The sequence below is a fragment of the Chlorocebus sabaeus genome, unplaced genomic scaffold, assembly GCF_047675955.1.
Source record: "Chlorocebus sabaeus isolate Y175 unplaced genomic scaffold, mChlSab1.0.hap1 unalloc_scaffold_1351, whole genome shotgun sequence".
Taxonomy (NCBI): domain Eukaryota; kingdom Metazoa; phylum Chordata; class Mammalia; order Primates; family Cercopithecidae; genus Chlorocebus; species Chlorocebus sabaeus.
Genome location: NW_027327137.1, coordinates 802 through 17,539, shown reverse-complemented (window position 1 = coordinate 17,539; position 16,738 = coordinate 802). Strand labels below are relative to the sequence as shown.

At 44.4% G+C, this 16,738-nt stretch overlaps 1 protein-coding gene across 1 annotated transcript; it reads left to right on the top strand.

The window, feature by feature from the left end:
- Positions 1 to 229: 229 nt before the first annotated feature.
- On the top strand, positions 230 to 15,547 carry LOC140711040 (transcription factor RFX4-like). The gene is made up of 6 exons (XM_073013992.1): positions 230 to 255; positions 3,951 to 4,051; positions 6,052 to 6,110; positions 10,024 to 10,168; positions 14,313 to 14,407; positions 15,122 to 15,547. The coding sequence occupies exons 1-6, from the start codon at positions 230 to 232 to the stop codon at positions 15,314 to 15,316; spliced, it is 621 nt and encodes a 206-aa protein (XP_072870093.1). The 3' UTR covers positions 15,317 to 15,547.
- The last annotated feature ends 1,191 nt before the right edge of the window (positions 15,548 to 16,738 follow it).

Here is a 16,738-nt window from a genome sequence, read left to right as displayed (position 1 = left end):
TGTCCCTAGAAGTGGAGGACACACCCTGGCATCCCAGTCTGGGAAGGAGAGAGGTGGAGGGAAAGCAGAGGAAGGAGGTCGAACTGCAGGTATACACCCACAGAGGACAGTATGTCAAGAAGGCATAGATGCTGCAGGAGATGGAGTCAGTTGAGGCTTAGGAAGGCATCTCTTAGATCAGGTGATCAGGTGAGCTGCTATCTGGGGCAAGAGCGTCCAGGCAGAAGGGATGGCAAGTGCAAAGGTCCTGGTGAGGTAAGCAAGGGCCTGGAGTGTTGGAGAAACTGAATGGAGGTTAGTGCTGTGGGGATGGAGTAAGCTGGGGGGACAGTGGGAGGAGCTGCAGCCAGAGATACGGAGGGTAGGGAGGGGGGCAGTTAGAACAAGGCCCGTTGTCCATCTGGGGATGGAGAGCCATTCATTCTTACATTTCACTTAACAAGCATTTCTTATGTGCCTACTATGTGTCTGGCACTATGCTAGGTACTGAGGATACAGTGATAAGCAAAATGGACATAGTCCCTGCCCTCTGCATGGAGGGTACAGTGAGAAAGATGTACAATGATCAGATAATCACACAAGTTGGTATATAACAACAAACTGTCATAACTACATGGCCGTTCAAGAGGAATCATCAGGGGTGCTGACCTGGTCTGGGGGCTTCGGAGAAGGTTTGCATATAGAAGTAACATCTAGTCTGAGATTAGCTGAATAACAAGGAACTGAGTAGGTGAAGAGGGAAGAGATGATCTTGGCTGAAAGGATACCAGGGGCGAAGGCCCTGAGGGGAGAGGACCAATTGGAGGCCAGAGGTCCAGAATGAGGAGAAAGGGAGAAGGTGCAAGGTGGGGCCTTGGGGGCTGCAGCAAGAACTGGGGTTTTTATCCTAAGAATGATGTGAAAGCATTGAGGAGTTTTAATCAAAATTACAGGTGTTTTGGAAATGTCCCTCTCACAATGTGGAAGATAGAGTGGAGGTGGGAAGGTGAGCAGGGCAGGATGGACTCGGGAAGCTACTATAAGTCTGGATGAGAGTTGACGGCAGCCTGAACTAGGGAGAAAAGGGAGAGACGTGGCTGTGCTTGGGAAGTAATTTGGAAGCAAAATCTGTAATATGTGGTAAACGGAAAGAGAGACTATGTCCAAAATAGTGTATGCAAAACTGGATACTTGCCTAAAGAAATTGTAAATGAATTTAATCAAGTCTTTAGAAGCAGACAGGATAGATGGATAGACTATATGACACTACAAGACAGAACTTAACCAAATCAGAGTGTAGGACATTCCAGGGAACAAATACCATGATGTTGCCAATAAATAAATGGCACAAAATAGGGGGGAAGAAAGATTTAAGAAACAGAACAGGGCAATGTTGTATCTTTCATGCAATGTGTGGACCTTGTTTGGATCCTGATTCAAACAAACTAAACATCTGTGGGAGAAATACAGAAATCTGAATGCAGACTGGGCTGTAGATGATATTAAGGAATTACTGTTCATTCTGTTAGATAAACTAATGGCATGGAGGATTTAAATGCTGCACACACATTGTGTGCATGTGTGTGTATACACGTACACATACGTATTTAAACCTTGCCAATGAGAAATGCACACTCAGTTTTTAGGGGTTAAATGACATCTTGGATTTGTTCCAAACACTCCAGAAAAGAAAAAGTCGAATATAATCTATTAAACTGGCAAAAATGATGTCAATTGTTGAAGCTGGGTCATGGGTCCTTGGAGGTTTATTATACTATCTGTCTTGGGGTATGTTTGAAATTCTTGAAAATAAAAAAGTTATCAATAAAAATAAAATGATGAAAAATAGAGTTCATACTGAAATAGAGGACACAAGAAAAGAAGCAGGTCCAAGGGGGAAATCACGAGTTCAGCTTGGAGGCCTCTGGGCCAGAGGTGCAAAAGTAAGTGCAGACGGTGAATCTGCACAGACGGGAAATTCACAGATTCAGTGAATCTGTGGGCCTGGAGAAACTACCCGGGGAAGGAAGAAAGCTTTGTGAGATGAGAGCCCAGGACTAGATATGAAGAACTGGAAGGCATGCTGACCAGGCAGAGGGCAGGAGTTCTGTGACTGGGGAGGAGCAGCCAGAAGGAGGGATCACAGAAGCCAAGGGAAGTGAGTGTTTCCAAAAGGAGGGCGCAGGTGACAGAATCGAATACCGCCAAGATGTTAAGCAGACGAGAACCATGACAAGTCCATTGGGTTTGGAATCATGCATGGGGGCTGCTTAGGTGAGAGCTGTTTAGGCTGAGGTCAGGAGTGAGGTGAGGAGGGAATGGGAGGTGAAGGAAATGAGACAAAGAATTGGGCAGCACTTTGAAGAAGTCCGTCTGTGATGTGGGAGAAAGGGCAGTGGCTCAAGGGGATAGAGTAGAGGAAATAAAGAGGTTTTTGTTGTTTTTAAAGTGAGACATTCTTAAATGCATTAAAATAATGAGCAGGACTGGGCATAGTGGCTCACGCCTGTAATCCCAGTGCTTTGGGAGGCCGAGGCGGGTGGATCACTTGAGATCAGGAGTTCCAGACCAGCCTGGCCAACATGACAAAAGCCTATCTCTACACAAAAAATTAGCTGAGCGTGGTGGCGTGTGTCTGTAATCCCAGCTACTCAGGAGGCTGAGGCATGAGAATCACTTGAACCTGGGAGGCGGAGGTTGCAGCGAGCTGAGATTGTGCCACTGCACTTCAGCCTGGGCAACAGAGCAAGACTGTCTCCTAAAAAAACAGATGAGCAGAATGATCTAGTAGAGAAGAAAAAGCTGAATATACAGGAGAAGGGACCGTCAGCAATGTACAATTCCTGAGAAAGCAGCAGGGGATGGCAAGAGGAGGGATCGCTCCTGGATTCTATTAGGGAGGAAGAGATGAACCAGGCAGGTAGCTGAGTGTTGATGACACCCTTCCTCTGTGTTTTTCTGTTTTTTTTTTTTTTTTTTTTTTTTTTTTTCCCCTGAGAAGTAGGAGGTGATTCCACCCACTGGCAGGGAGGGGAGATTTCGGGAATTGGAGGCATAAGGGTCTTGAAGAAGGTTGGAGATAGCTATGAGAAAGGAAAGAATGAGTGACCAGAGAGAAATGGGGTTGCCCAGCAGGGTGGAGGTTGGTGATTTTGTGTCTGACAGGAGACAGTGGACGAAAGGCTGAACCAGGGCAGCAAGCTAGGCGGTGTTGGTGGAAGGCAAGGATGGTGTGGATGGTCAACAGGAGAGATGTCCCTATATCTGGCACAACCAAGGAGGACTTCGTGGAGAATGAACCTAGGCCTGTGAGCAGATGGCTTTGATAGCAAGAGCCAGAAAAGGGGGCCCAGTGTCTTCTCAACTCAAAATTCCCATCTTATTGCAACCTACTGCCCTGCTCAGTGCTTCACCTCTCCAGTTCCCTCCTGCCTCCTGTTCCAATACTGTCTTTGACTCTTGGAATCTAATATGGTTTCAAGGCCCATATCAAGGTTGTTTGCCAATTTAAAAATATGCTGTTGCTTCCCAGTTCCCACCAAATGGCAAGCAGTTTGGTAAGCTGGGTGAGCAGGCATGGCAGTTATGTTGCAAACGGAGTTCCTGCCTGCCTGGGAGGATCGGACAAGACTGGGCTTTCTTAGGCCCACGGCCCACTGTCTTCACCCCTCACACAAGCTCTTCAAAAGCATAAAGGAGCATGTTTTACTTGCATCTAACTAGTTCTGGATGCCACCAAGCCTTGCAGTGGGCATCAGTGACCAGCAGAGTACATTCTGTTCGTGCCCTTCCCAGACCCACCAGCTCTCCGCAGGGCTTGGACTGTTGGCACTGTCTCTGAGGTTGCTCTTACAAATGGCACCTATTGGTAGCAGCCCAAACATGATTAGGGGAAATAAAACCCTCTAGGGGACTGTGGGAGGAACTGAGCAACATGGGCAGCACTTAAAACTCATCGTTTCTCTTTCTAGCTTAACTCAGGTGATTCGAAAGTTTGCCAAGCAACTGGATGAGTGGCTAAAAGTGGCTCTCCACGACCTCCCAGAAAACTTGCGAAACATCAAGTTCGAATGTAAGTACTGAGTTGGGAGTGAAAGGGAAGGGAGAATTACATTTTAGTGCCAAATATTTTACGTAAGTTGTTAATAACAATAGTAGCAGCAGCTACTGTTTACTGGTTGACTATAAAGCACCAGGTATTATACTAATTATGTATATACACATAGTTAATCCTCATAAAATGTTTATTATAGGTGGCACACTTCTTCCTTTACAGAGGAGGAGTCAAGCTTAAAGAGGTAGTGCAGAGACAGGATTTTCTCCCAGGTCTGACACCAAAGTTTCTGCTCACCACCACCATCCTCCTTATCTCATTTAATCCTCATGCTGCCTCTGCGATGTAGGAAGTAGTATCTCTATTCTACAGATAAGGCTCTGAGAGGCAAAGAAAGTTGCCCCAAAGCCACGCAGCCACACAGCTGTAAGTAGGGGCCAGGAATCAAACTCAGGTCTGAGATTTCCTTGAAGTTCCTGCCCATAAAATGGTGGTAGCAGGAGAGAGAGAATAGCTTAAGGGTTTCATTCATTCTCTGCCTAATTAGAAAGCCAAATTAATATTTCTCATAAAGGGATTGAGACCGTGAACCCTTTCTTTGCTGAGTGTTGGCACCCATTCCCCAGCATTAGTTTTGTTTTTCTGTTTCAATCTGCCTGTACTTGCGGGGAGACTCATGTACGGTTTGTTTGTTGCTATTAAAGATGAAATGATTTTCAGTAAAACAAAGTTTTAAAATATACATTTTTAAAGCCCCATTTGAATACAACAGCTTGCTATTCTTGCCCGAAATAAGTGCCAGTGAGCAAAATGAAGGCGATCAAATTACCCTTTCTCCACAGGCAAAGGGAGCCCTTTCAGACGCGCTTTGAGGTTGCCTGCAGTGGCCATCACCTATTGATAAAGCCCGCTTTATTTCATGGCTTTCAGCTCTTTTCTTTTCATGAGCACTAAATTCCACATCACAAAGTTAAAGAAAAAGTAATTAAGGAGAAGGATTAACGATTGATCAGCCTGGAAAATTAGAAGTCTCCCATCTGCCCCCTCCCACCCCCACTCCTCCACCCCACACCTTATTTTTTCAAATCAAGCCAGCTCTGAGTACAAATTAGAATAATCCTAGGGAAATTTCTGACTATTACTTGACCAGTTCAGAAATTACCAAGAAGAATGCCCCTGCACCCATTTTAATTATGCCGACAAAACAAACCTGTTCAAAGTCGGCGGCGAGGAGGTTTGTTGGACCTTCCACCTGTGTGTCGGGCGGAGGCTGTTCTTCCCAGGGAGCCCAGCCTGGGAGTGTATTTTGAGAATGTGCAAGGGGTGGAAACAAGCCCCACTCCAACAACTCTGTAAGAATGAAGAGCTAGGGCAAGCACATGTCTCGTCTGCATTGAAATCCGCAGATATAAGATCACCCTACTTCAAATTATCAGCCTATTATGTCAGTGTAGCAAACAAGACCTTTTCCTAGCTGCAGTCATCATCGAAACATGCAAATAGGTCATGGAGCTCATTTGATAAAAAGGACAGATTATGAATGCAAAGCCAGGTTCCATCCCAGAAGCACCTCCTAGCCCCACACACCGCTGAGGCTCAATCAGGATTTACTATTAGACATACTACTTTTTAAAGGGACTTCTTCAAAGCTTCCACTTGATTCCTGCAATTATTTATGGGGAGAAGTGATTGAGCTTGCAATTAGCGAAATGAAGACAATAATTGCTTTTACTCACGGTTGACTGACGCCACCATTTCTCACACCTGCGAGTGTATCGTGTGCATGACTTTGAAATATGTACCCCGAATGTCACCATTAAGAAATAGTTATTGAAGCTCACATGGGAGAACAAAGAACCAAGTGCAGGGTTTTGCCAGTGGGTATATAAAATGGGCTTGGGCGGTGAGACAAATGTAGGCAAAATAAGCAGCCTACGTTTTGAAATCTGCCCCTGGAAAATCCAAGTTAGAATCATAAAGCTTGCAAATATTTCAAACTAATTCTTTTCCCTTTGCAGTGTCGAGAAGGTTCTCCCAAATTCTGAGACGGCAAACATCACTAAATCATCTCTGCCAGGTAGCTGTCCTGCGCTATGTGTTTTAACCACTGCTGAGTCGTTGCAAATGAGGGGGCAAATTCGCAAAAACAACTTCCCGCAGGATCTTTCAGGTTACCAGGGCACACTCTCTATTAATTTCTGCAGATAAGGAATGAAAACATTAGCCAATAACTACATAGTTTCAACTAATATACAAAATAATTTCTGATATCAGTTGCCCCTTAACCTTTCAGATATGTTCTAGGTCCACAGTTCTGTGTTTCTCTTAATTATCCAGCCCAAAACGTATGTAGTGGTTGAATCAAATGATTCAAACAGATTAAGAGGATGATTTGTTTGTATCATCGGAGTTCAAAGTCACATAATATATTCAATATTTGCCCAATTTTGTTTAGTTTTTTTCCAGTTCTGCATTATTTTTAGCACGAAAGTGACATATGCTTGCTATCAAAAACATTTAAAAATATAAGTATATTAAGTAGAAGTGGAAGATCCCACTGCATGCCCCTACCTACTCTGTAGTTACAGGTTGATGGCACATAAGTACATTTCTATTAATTTTGCACTTTAATGAAGGGACTCTAAGTCTGTTAAGGCAACTGATTAACATTACATTAAAATATTAATGACGTTACAGCAGAGGTGGCAAACCAGTGGCCACAGTCCAAATCTGGCCCTCAGATGTGTGGGGTTATTGTTGTTTGGCTTGAATATGTTCAAAACAATTTTTTCACATGGTCACTAACAGTTGGAACTGGGAGATGACAGCTAAACCTTCAAGAGCTGACAACTTGCTCCCAGAGCCCCGTTGCCCCAGGCAGCTGTCAGCTGTTGGGCCAAACTTCTCCACAGTGGCCACCATCCTCATTCCACCAACTCTGTCACACTTGGCCCACCTCACTCCTGAATGTCACCTGCCTGCCCCCTTCCTGTGTTTCTGTTTGCAGCCTCTCCTTTAAGGTGCTGTTGGTTCTGGGTGGGTTCAAGGTCAAGATGGGAGGGAGGGGTTTCTAGTTAGAGTGGCCTGAAGGAGGGCCCCAGGCCAGGAACCAGAAAGTATAACACAACAGCCACACATACCTCCCTGCTCCTGTCCTGCCCCTGGCATGGACAGCACAGGGGTTGATTTGGAGACCAGAGGGAAATGCTTCCAGATTCATGCAGGCTGCTACAGAGGCTACACCTGGGCATTGTTCTGGTGACGGTGCAGAGCCTGACAGATTAATGGGATTCAGGGAAGAAAATTAATATTGGCCTAACAAAGAAACATTGCCTTATTTTTGCGGATGCTATGCCAGCCTGGCCCTCTGGTTCTTTTTTTCCAGCTTAGAAGAGTGGCTCTTGGGTCGTATCAGGGAACTAGACGTGGTTTTGGTGCCTCCCTCTGGGGATCAGACAATTTAGAGAGGACTTTGTCCCTTTAACGCACATGTAGATAAAAGCGTCCACACCCATGCCCATAGCCACGTGTTGCACAAGCGTGGGGGTGCCCACATGTTCCCTCTCCACCTTCCACACAAACACAGCATGTAATTTAATCAGCAAATGCCCCCTTTCCATCTCTACTGGACAACTTTCAGACACATTCCCAGATCAGACAGAGGACTAGGGTTAAGTCTGGGAATGAAACACCAGCTAACATCCCAGTGAGCTTTCCTAAACACACACACACAGCAAGTCAGACTAAACAACGTCCAACTGAAGACTCACCTCAAATATTTAGACCCAAAATTCGCACGTCCAGGCTCTTTCAGATACACCAGGCAAGTAAACACTTGGCATTCCTATCTTAACCATTCACTTTACAAAATCTTTTGGGTGCCTACTGTGTGCCCAATACTGTGCTTAGTAGTACTTGCCCTCAGCAGGAAAACAAAAGTGTTAAAATGTGATGAAAGAAACAGAATGAAAATAGGTGGTCAGAGATGGCCTTTCCATGGGTGTGACATTTAGGCTGGAGCATACATCGTAGTGGGGCTGCTGGGGCAAGGAGGGAGAAGAATGTTCCAGCCAGCAAGAACACCATGTGCAAAGGCCTTGAGGCATCAACACAGTCACTGAAAGAGAAGCAATCTGAACAACAGTAGCCACTTTTATTGAGCTCCCTGCACTATGCACTCTGTTTTTCAAACACTATCTCAAGGAATCCTCAACAGCAGCCCTTCTTTGAGAGGTAAGCACTAAGGCCCTAAACACAATGGTAAGAGACACCATTAAAAAGCATGTTCTAGGTGGGGTGCGGTGGCTCAGGCCAGCAATCCCAGCACTTTGGGAGGCCTAGGTGGGCAGATCACTTGAGGTCAGGAGTTCAAGACCAGCCTGGCCAATGTATCGAAACCCTGTTTCTACTAAAAATATAAAAAAATTAGCTGGGTGTGACAGCATGCACCTATAATCCCAGCTACTAGGGAGGTTGAGGCAGGAGAATCACTTGAACCTGGGAGGCAGAGGTTGCAGTGAGCCAAGATCGCACTACTGTACTCCAGGCTGGGTGACAAGAGTGAAACTCCATCTCAAAAAAAAAAAAAAAAAAAAAAAATAGCATGTTCTAAACACTTGCTTACAGAATTCACTCTTTGGTAAACAGTTCATTTCATTGTAATAAAGTGGTTCACAATGCATCTCTGAAGGAACATGCTCAGGAAAGAAAAAAACAAAAAAGGTAGGTACTATTGTATCTCCATTTTATAGATTAGGAGGCTGAGGTTAATCTACTTGCCCGCCCGAAATCAATCAGCTGGTCAGCAACGAGGCCAGGATTTGAACTAGATTATGTTTGAATGCAGGACACCTTACCTTTCTATTCAGTTGTTTTCATTATCCTTAGAGACTCACCTAACTCATATATTCTACGCCTATCATTAGAGATTCACCTCACTCATATATTCTACGCCTTCGTGACCTTTAAAGAGTTCTCCAATTATTTAACTCAGATTTTACTTGTGCTTGGTTGGTCGGGGTACAACAAGGGGTTGTCAGTATTTACCTTTGCCTAGGAATTTACAAGCATTAGGAGACTTGACAATGTCTTTGTGTATTTTAAATCTTTTTTAAATTTTATTAAAAGACATTGTGAAAACATGCAAGTAAAGGAAATGATCCTGAATATATATTTTTCTTTTCTCAATATTGTTTCAACTTGATGATATTGTTCCAGGTATTGTTCCAACCTGTAAATTTAAGTTCACTAATGAGGGTTCCATGAAAAAGCCACAGCTTTAAAGAAAAAAAAAAACCACATACACACACACACACACACACACATATAAAAATATAAAAAAATATTCACACACTATACACATCCCTCCATCCACTAACAAACTACTGAGATGTATGGTGGTATAGTTTCCCTTTTCCTCCAACCTAATTATTCATATATGTTTTAATCATTATAGTTACATTTAAAAAAGCAAAAATGGAAAACTAGAGCATAAACTGTTTCAGAATGTATTTATATGAAAACTATACACTTTGAAATATCTGGGATTAAGTTAGGCCCTGGGGTAGCAAGAACACTTCTAAATCCCGGCCTGTAGCTTCTCAGGGACTAGAGATACAAGGATTATTCAGCACAGAGCTCCCATCCCACAGGCTTACATCAGAAAGCTGACAGATCTCTGGGCTTCATCCCATTGTTCCATGGGGTCAAGACCAAAGGGACTGGAATCAGCAGGGTTTGGTCTGGCCCAACCCACCCTGGTAGTTGCTTGTAGAGAAAAAGACATGTGTGGAAAGAGCCACAGGAGAAAACAGTGTCTGCATCTTCTGAGTTATGGAGTCTTCTGGTACTTTCCTGAAATTGAATTTCCTGGAATTTCAAGGTAGTTTGCAAAATACCATAAGCAGATGCATTACCAAGGCATAAAAGGAAATACAGTGAAGGGGTTTTAACAACCCATGAGCTAATGAGTTGACTGGATTGGATTACAGGCATCTCGAACAGTGATCCACAGTGCAGACATCACGTTCCAAATGCTGGAAGACTGGAGGAATGTGGACCTAAACAGCATCACCAAGCAAACCCTTTACACCATGGAAGACTCTCGCGATGAACATCGGAAACTCATCATCCAATGTAAGCTGTCCCACCAGGGATTGTTGTCCTGTTTTTGTTTTTAAAAGAAAGAAAGAAAAAGTATCCTAGTAAATACTGAAGTGGTATCCCCACCCTGTCCTTCTTCCCAGCATCTCTTCTTCCTCATTGTTCCTTTTAAATGAGTCAGTCCAGAAGGAAGGGCTAATTGACTTAAGAGGACATGTGTCAGCACTGCTGGATAAAGAGTGTTCTGGTGCAATTGGGCAGCACACAATGTCATGCAAAGGGCCCCACGTGTGACCTGAATGCCAGCCCTGGTTCCATGGAGGTGGCATTAAATATAAGAACAAAAGCTTATTGCCTATCTCAGTGTATGTCAGTCTGGGGTCAGCTGGATATGCTGCCTATTTTTCATTTGAGGGTCACATGAGTCAGTCCACTTATTGGCAGGTGAACCTTTCAATCACGTTAAATGTTTGAGAAGCAGGTGGATGGCGTTTTCAGTTTTACTTCTGTGAATATATGTTCATGTCCCGGCGAACAAAGATTTCCACCATGCAGACTGCAGGTATACTGCTCCAAATATTAACCCCATGTAGGCAGGATGTTTGTTCTTAGTACTAAAGCAATATGAGAGGGCCAGAGAACATCATCATTGTTAGCACATCCCTGCTGTTCCTCAGATGCCCATCCCAGCTGACTGCCCAGGGCATCCCCTGAGCCCAATGACCCTGGATGCATCGGTGTCTACAGGCTACCTCCATAATTAGAGAACATGAGGTCAGGAAACGTGAGGGGACATTCCTCCCATCAGGTCTCAGAAAGGTGTTAAGAGCATGCACTCCCATGTTCTCAATGGGGTGGTGAGGCCCAGGATCCCAAAAGTGACATTGCCTGGGGAGCTGCAGAGAGGCTGCCCCACCAAGAGGGGTCTTTCTGAAAGCCCCAAGCCCCTTCAGATTTCTTAGTATATGCCTTCTGCACTGCTGTCTTGAGGGAACTCTTCATTGAGCTACCCAGTTTAAACTTGAGGTGCCTTTAAACAAATAAAGTTCCCTAAGAGGGTCCTATCAGAGATCTCTTTCCCAATAAGCCCTTTACAAAAGCAAATGGAATAGTTGAAATGTCTGAACATGTGGACCTTCCCCAGGACTTCTTTCCTGACTTAGCCCAAAGCTTACTCAGGCTGTTACTTCTTCCTTCACAGCTGCCCCCAGCCCACTTTTCCCCTGTTAAGAATTTTAGAGATCATCACTAAAATAATAATTCAGCTTATTGACTGCCTGCTCTAAGCCAGCTCCTGTGTCAGATCCAACACATGCATGGTCCCATTGAATCTCCACATCAAGCCCATGAGGAAGACACTCTTACCACCCCCACTTTACAGATCAGAAAACTCAGGCTTAGAGAGTTGGTGAACCTAACTCAAGGTCACGCAGCCACTAAGCAATAGAGCTGAACCGAAGTCTGGTCTCACATCTAGTCTCAGCTTCACCACCAGGCCTTAATGCTGCTCATGTATTCATGTGCAGGGGAGACCAAAAAAAAAAAAAAAAAAAGGGAAATGTGGGTGAGTTTCAGAGGTTCCAGGATCTTTCCAAGTGTTTACAATCATGCTTCCTGTTCTGCTTTTTCCTGTCCCCTGGATGGAACGTCAACAGAAAGCATGGCCCTGCATACCCTAATAGCACTGGGGGTACCTCTGATCATTGTGTCCCTAGGAACTCCCAATGGGCCAGGCACAGAGCAGGTGTCCAGCAAGGTTCATGGAATACCAAAGAGATGAGTGGAAACCCAGAGTGAACCTAGTTCTTAGCTCTGCGAATCTTCCTAGTAGTGTTAGACTCAGTTCTCTTCCCGCCTCAGCACCTTTCATGAGGGAGGAAAATGTGAACCAGACTCATGGGGAAAAATACAATCAGCATTGCTTGCTTAAGGGACCAGGCTCTGAGCCTTTGCTGGAGCACCGTGGAGGTCACTGCTGCCTCTCTCAAGAAAGAACCTCTGTGGCTTTCTCTTCAAGTTTCCTTAGGTCCAGGGCAGAATGGTGCCCTTTAAAGCTGTGACTGCATTCTTCTTCTGGGGACATAAATGCTGTGGTTCAGTTCAACCCAGCTAGTCCTTACTGAATGCCTGTCCTAAGTCAGGTACTGTATTAGATGCTGGCCAGAGGGCAGCGAATAAGATGGACACAACCCTTACCAACATGGAGTTTACAGTTAATGGTAAATTAGACCTCAAACATGTATTTACAGATGTGTTGCATCTTACCAAAGAGAACAATGCCATGTAATGCAGTGCTGTGAAGGGGGAATTGGGGTAGGGTATCAAGCCTCAAGGCAGTCCAGCACATGTGTGTCAACCCTGTACCTCCCAAGCAGACAGCTGGGAAGTCCCTGAACACACATGGAGTTGGACCAAAGGTCATCTTGAGCAGGGCTGGGACAACTGTGTGCAGCGCTCTTCTTTCCTCACAGCGAGCTGACAAATCTGCAAACTCTTGCTTGGGGGGGGTGGTTACCATCACCTCTGTGATACAGATCTCAGCCAGCAATGCTCAGCTTACCTTAGATTTTAAAAGTGCACATTAGTACTTAAGCAAGCTGATTAGAATGAGTTATCATTGTAACTGCCCAAGGTCTGTTGGGCATCCCAGCCCCATGTCCAAGTTCCATTGACTGGGATCCCCGGGGCTGGGATGCCCAACAGACCGTGGTTCAAACCTTACTCTTACACAGCTCTTACACAGCATGGGGCTGGGATGCCCAAAAGACCTTGATTCAAATCTTGGCTCCAGTGCACTGTGACCTTGGTTTTCATTTCTGTAAAATGGGGCTAATGTGAAAGGATTAAATGAGACTATCTGTACCACCTGCTTGGTACACAGTCTAGTATTAGCATAGTGAAGTGGTTAGGAGGCAAGCACTTGAGTCAGGCTGTGATTGAATCTTGTCTCTGTAATTCACTAGCTGTGAAAGAACAACCTTTGGAAAATTACTCATCTTTCTTTGTCTCTGTTTCTTCACTTGTAAAATGGAGGATAATAATGGTACCTACCTCCTTGGGTTGTTCATCCGTTCAGTCAACAAACATTTGAGCATTCTAGTGCTATGACCCTCTGGTCTCAGAATCTTACTTCTTGTAGCAAGCATCTACTAAGTAAAATAGAGCAAAGTGGCCAGTCCTTTAAAATGAGAGAACAAAAACTGCTCAAGTGAAAATGAAAGAAACGTATGGATCTTGAATTGTGGTTTGATTTATTGATCTCTGCATACAGAAACACAAAAATGTGATGAAAAGAGATGCTTCAAACTAGAGATCACCAGAGCCATGTTTCTATTTTCTAGAGCACTTCATTGATTAAAAAGCACTTCCAGATTCAGTTATCTGAATTAAGATGAAGACAGGTTGTAAAGTGGTAGGATTATCTCTCCAATGAGGAAAATGAGCAGCAAAGAGACTGTTGCACTTACTCAACAAGTATCTATTAAGCACCTACTACATGCCACACAGAGAGGCTGCTTAAGCTACCTGCCTGATATAGTTGTTGTCCAGAAACATTTGAATTATCAAATGTGCCCTACCCTGGGCAGAGAGCAAGAGAGCAGCAATGCCTCACCCATTAATTCAAGCAAGAATTTGTTGGGTAACAACTATGTCACAGATAATGCACCAGCTAATAAAGATACCAGACGAAGAACTAGCAGGGAGACACACATGCCCATCCAATTATACCAGTGCCATTAGTCATATAATAAAGGTAGAAAACCGATACTAAAGTGCTATGTGAGTGCAAAGGAGGGGTGATCAGTTCTGCTGGCAAGGGGCATGGAAGGTTAAAGGGATTTCATACCAGGGCCGTTTCAGCTGGGCCATGAGGAACCAAGTAGTGGGAATGGCCTGAAAAAACAGACTAAGGCTATGAAAAAAGCAGGGCTTGTTGGGGGAATGGCAAGTAATATGGGATAGCCACAGTTTAATGTGTTCACAGGCATGGAAGATGATCTTGGAAAGGTAAGTTGGGGCATGTTTTATAAAGTCTTGAATGCTCTGCTAAGACCTTGGAGTTTTATTTATTTAAAGTTTTACTTTATTCAAAGCTTTGTTCCCCTGTTCTTTTAAGACATAGCTCTTGTTAAATACAACCGCAGTGATGCATGTGGGGTTCTCCTTTGTTTGACAGTATATCAGGAGTTTGACCACCTCTTGGAGGAACAGTCTCCCATCGAGTCCTACATTGAGTGGCTGGATACCATGGTTGACCGCTGTGTTGTGAAGGTTGGTAAACCAGCGCTGAGGGGGCAGCCTTGGGTCCTGCAGCCCACCACCGCCTACTGTGAACTTGGCTAACACAAAGCCCCATGGTGAGCTGTCTGAACAGGGTTTTGAGGAGAGGCCCCAGGAGGTGAAGGGGGCACAAGGCAGGACTCTTAAGTCTTCCATCCCCGATTCAACCAGGTCAGCATCTCTTTTATCTGCAGTATACACTGAGTCTTGGCATAAGATTTCATTTTTTTACAGTATTTTTGCTGCTACAAACAAAACAAAAACCATTGCTCCATAGCAATGACTTTGAAGACCATAAGCCTTCCTGTCATTTTTCTGTATGTATGTATGTATGTATGTATGTATGTATGTATTTTTGAGACAGGGTCTCACTTTGCTGCCCAGGCTGGAGTGCAGTTAGCTCACTGCAGCCTTGACCTCCCCAGGCTCATGTGATCCTCCCACCTCAGCCTCCTGAGTAGCTGGGACTACAGGGGTGTGCCACCATTCCCAGCTAATTTTTGTATTTTTTGTAGAGATGGAGTTTTGCCATGTTGCCCAGGCTGGTCTCAAACTCCTAGGCTCAAGAGATCATCCGCCCATCTCAGCCTCCCAAAGTGCTGGGATTACAGGCATGAGCCACTGCAACTGGCCTTATTTTTCAAAGAAACAGTAATAAATGAAAGGTCAAGTCGACCACTATTAAAGCCATTCACTTTCTTGTAGGTGGCTGCCAAGAGACAAGGGTCCTTGAAGAAGGTGGCCCAGCAGTTCCTCTTGATGTGGTCCTGTTTTGGCACGAGGGTGATCCGGGATATGACCCTGCACAGCGCCCCCAGCTTCGGTAAAGCCACCCCAGCCCTCCCCATCTCCAAACACCTTTTTCTCTGGGCTCCGTGCATTGAGTCTACCACAGCCTAACTTGCTGTTTCTGCAACGTCATCACCCTGAAACACATCTGTTCTGGGGAGACATGACATTGTTAGGACTTTCAGGGAGAAAGATGGCGTTACGTGCTAAAGGTGGAGTGTCAATCTGAAAATGAGTGGTTTTGCCCACAGATAGTATTATCTGAGCTTAAAGAGGAATAAATTGCAGTGGCTGTGCTCTCCATGCCTGGATGTCCTCAGTGATTGCTGCTTCCATAGCACAATTTCATAGAATCCTGTATTTGTGCACTTCCCAAGACTGAGCATGTGAAGAAACCTCTGAGTTTGAACACTTGCAAATGGCTTGATTGACCATACTCTAGCTGTAGGCAGATGACCTTAAGTTTTATTTAAAATTGTACTCTAGTCTAATCCCTAAAAGAGGTCATTTGCATTCACTTTCCCTTTTGTTTCACTGATCCTTTAAGTCTTCATCACCTCCAGGAGATAGGAGACATCCCCACCTCAAGTCTTCATCTGCTGCTTTCTAGTAAAACACGGCTTGAACTGTCTGCCCAAAGGTACTGATAATAGTCTCTGCGGGCAGCAACCTGATTACTGAATCGGGGTGAATGTTACGCTACATTGTAGGACAGTTTTCTACTTTTCACCAGAAGGAAAGGAATATGTACCGAGTCCAGATCATCACTGGCAAAGTGAGATGGGACTTTTGGGCATTATCCAGACATTTGAAATCCCAAAACATTTTGGTTTCAATTTTCTAGGCATTTCAGCAAAGGAGCATTGGTAAATTTTCTGGGTAATTGCTTCAGTTCTCTATTTCGCTTTGCAAGTAAGGGTTGTGGTTTTGTTTCTCATTATCTCCAATTAAGCCAATCAGCTCTGGGTTTTGCTGTGGGTTTAATTTGACACTTTTCCATCTAGCTTTTTATGGTCTTGTCACCATTTTCCAGTTGTGCTATACAACGAAGTAAATATGTGGGAAAACAAAGAAGGCAGTATTTTTTCTAAACAGCCCTGTCCATGAAAGACTGTGTTTACCCACTTGGAGAAGCGTTTTGTTGTGGATTTCTTTAATCTCAGCATTGGAGAGTTCTCTGAACCTGCCTGCACCATGGCTACAGATGGAAATTCTCTTTGAGCTGTATATGGAAATGCTCCGCTGACTGCTACCTGGGCAGTGGCATCAGGCACGGCATTTTGATGACTTCCAGTTCAGCACAGTTAGTGTTAGCACATGTTACCTCTAGCTCTGGAGAAATCATTCATGCAGAACTGTTTTCCCTTAAGTGAACTGTTGGAAAATATTTGAGATTTTTTTCATTGCTTCCAAGTCAGAGAATCAACAATACGACACACAAAAACACACATATCCACATCCACACAGTGAGCATCCTCTCCATGCTTTATCCTTTATTCTTCAATTTGCTGATTTTTAAACTGACCATGTATG

Bases quoted from the DNA above. Each gene is read 5' to 3' on its own strand.
- LOC140711040 (XM_073013992.1), top strand. From the start codon at position 230: ATGGCAAGTGCAAAGGTCCTGGTGAG. The intron at 6,111-10,023 runs GTAGCTGTCCTG...ATTGGATTACAG, and splicing joins CACTAAATCATCTCTGCCAG to GCATCTCGAACAGTGATCCA. The intron at 14,408-15,121 runs GTTGGTAAACCA...ACTTTCTTGTAG, and splicing joins TTGACCGCTGTGTTGTGAAG to GTGGCTGCCAAGAGACAAGG.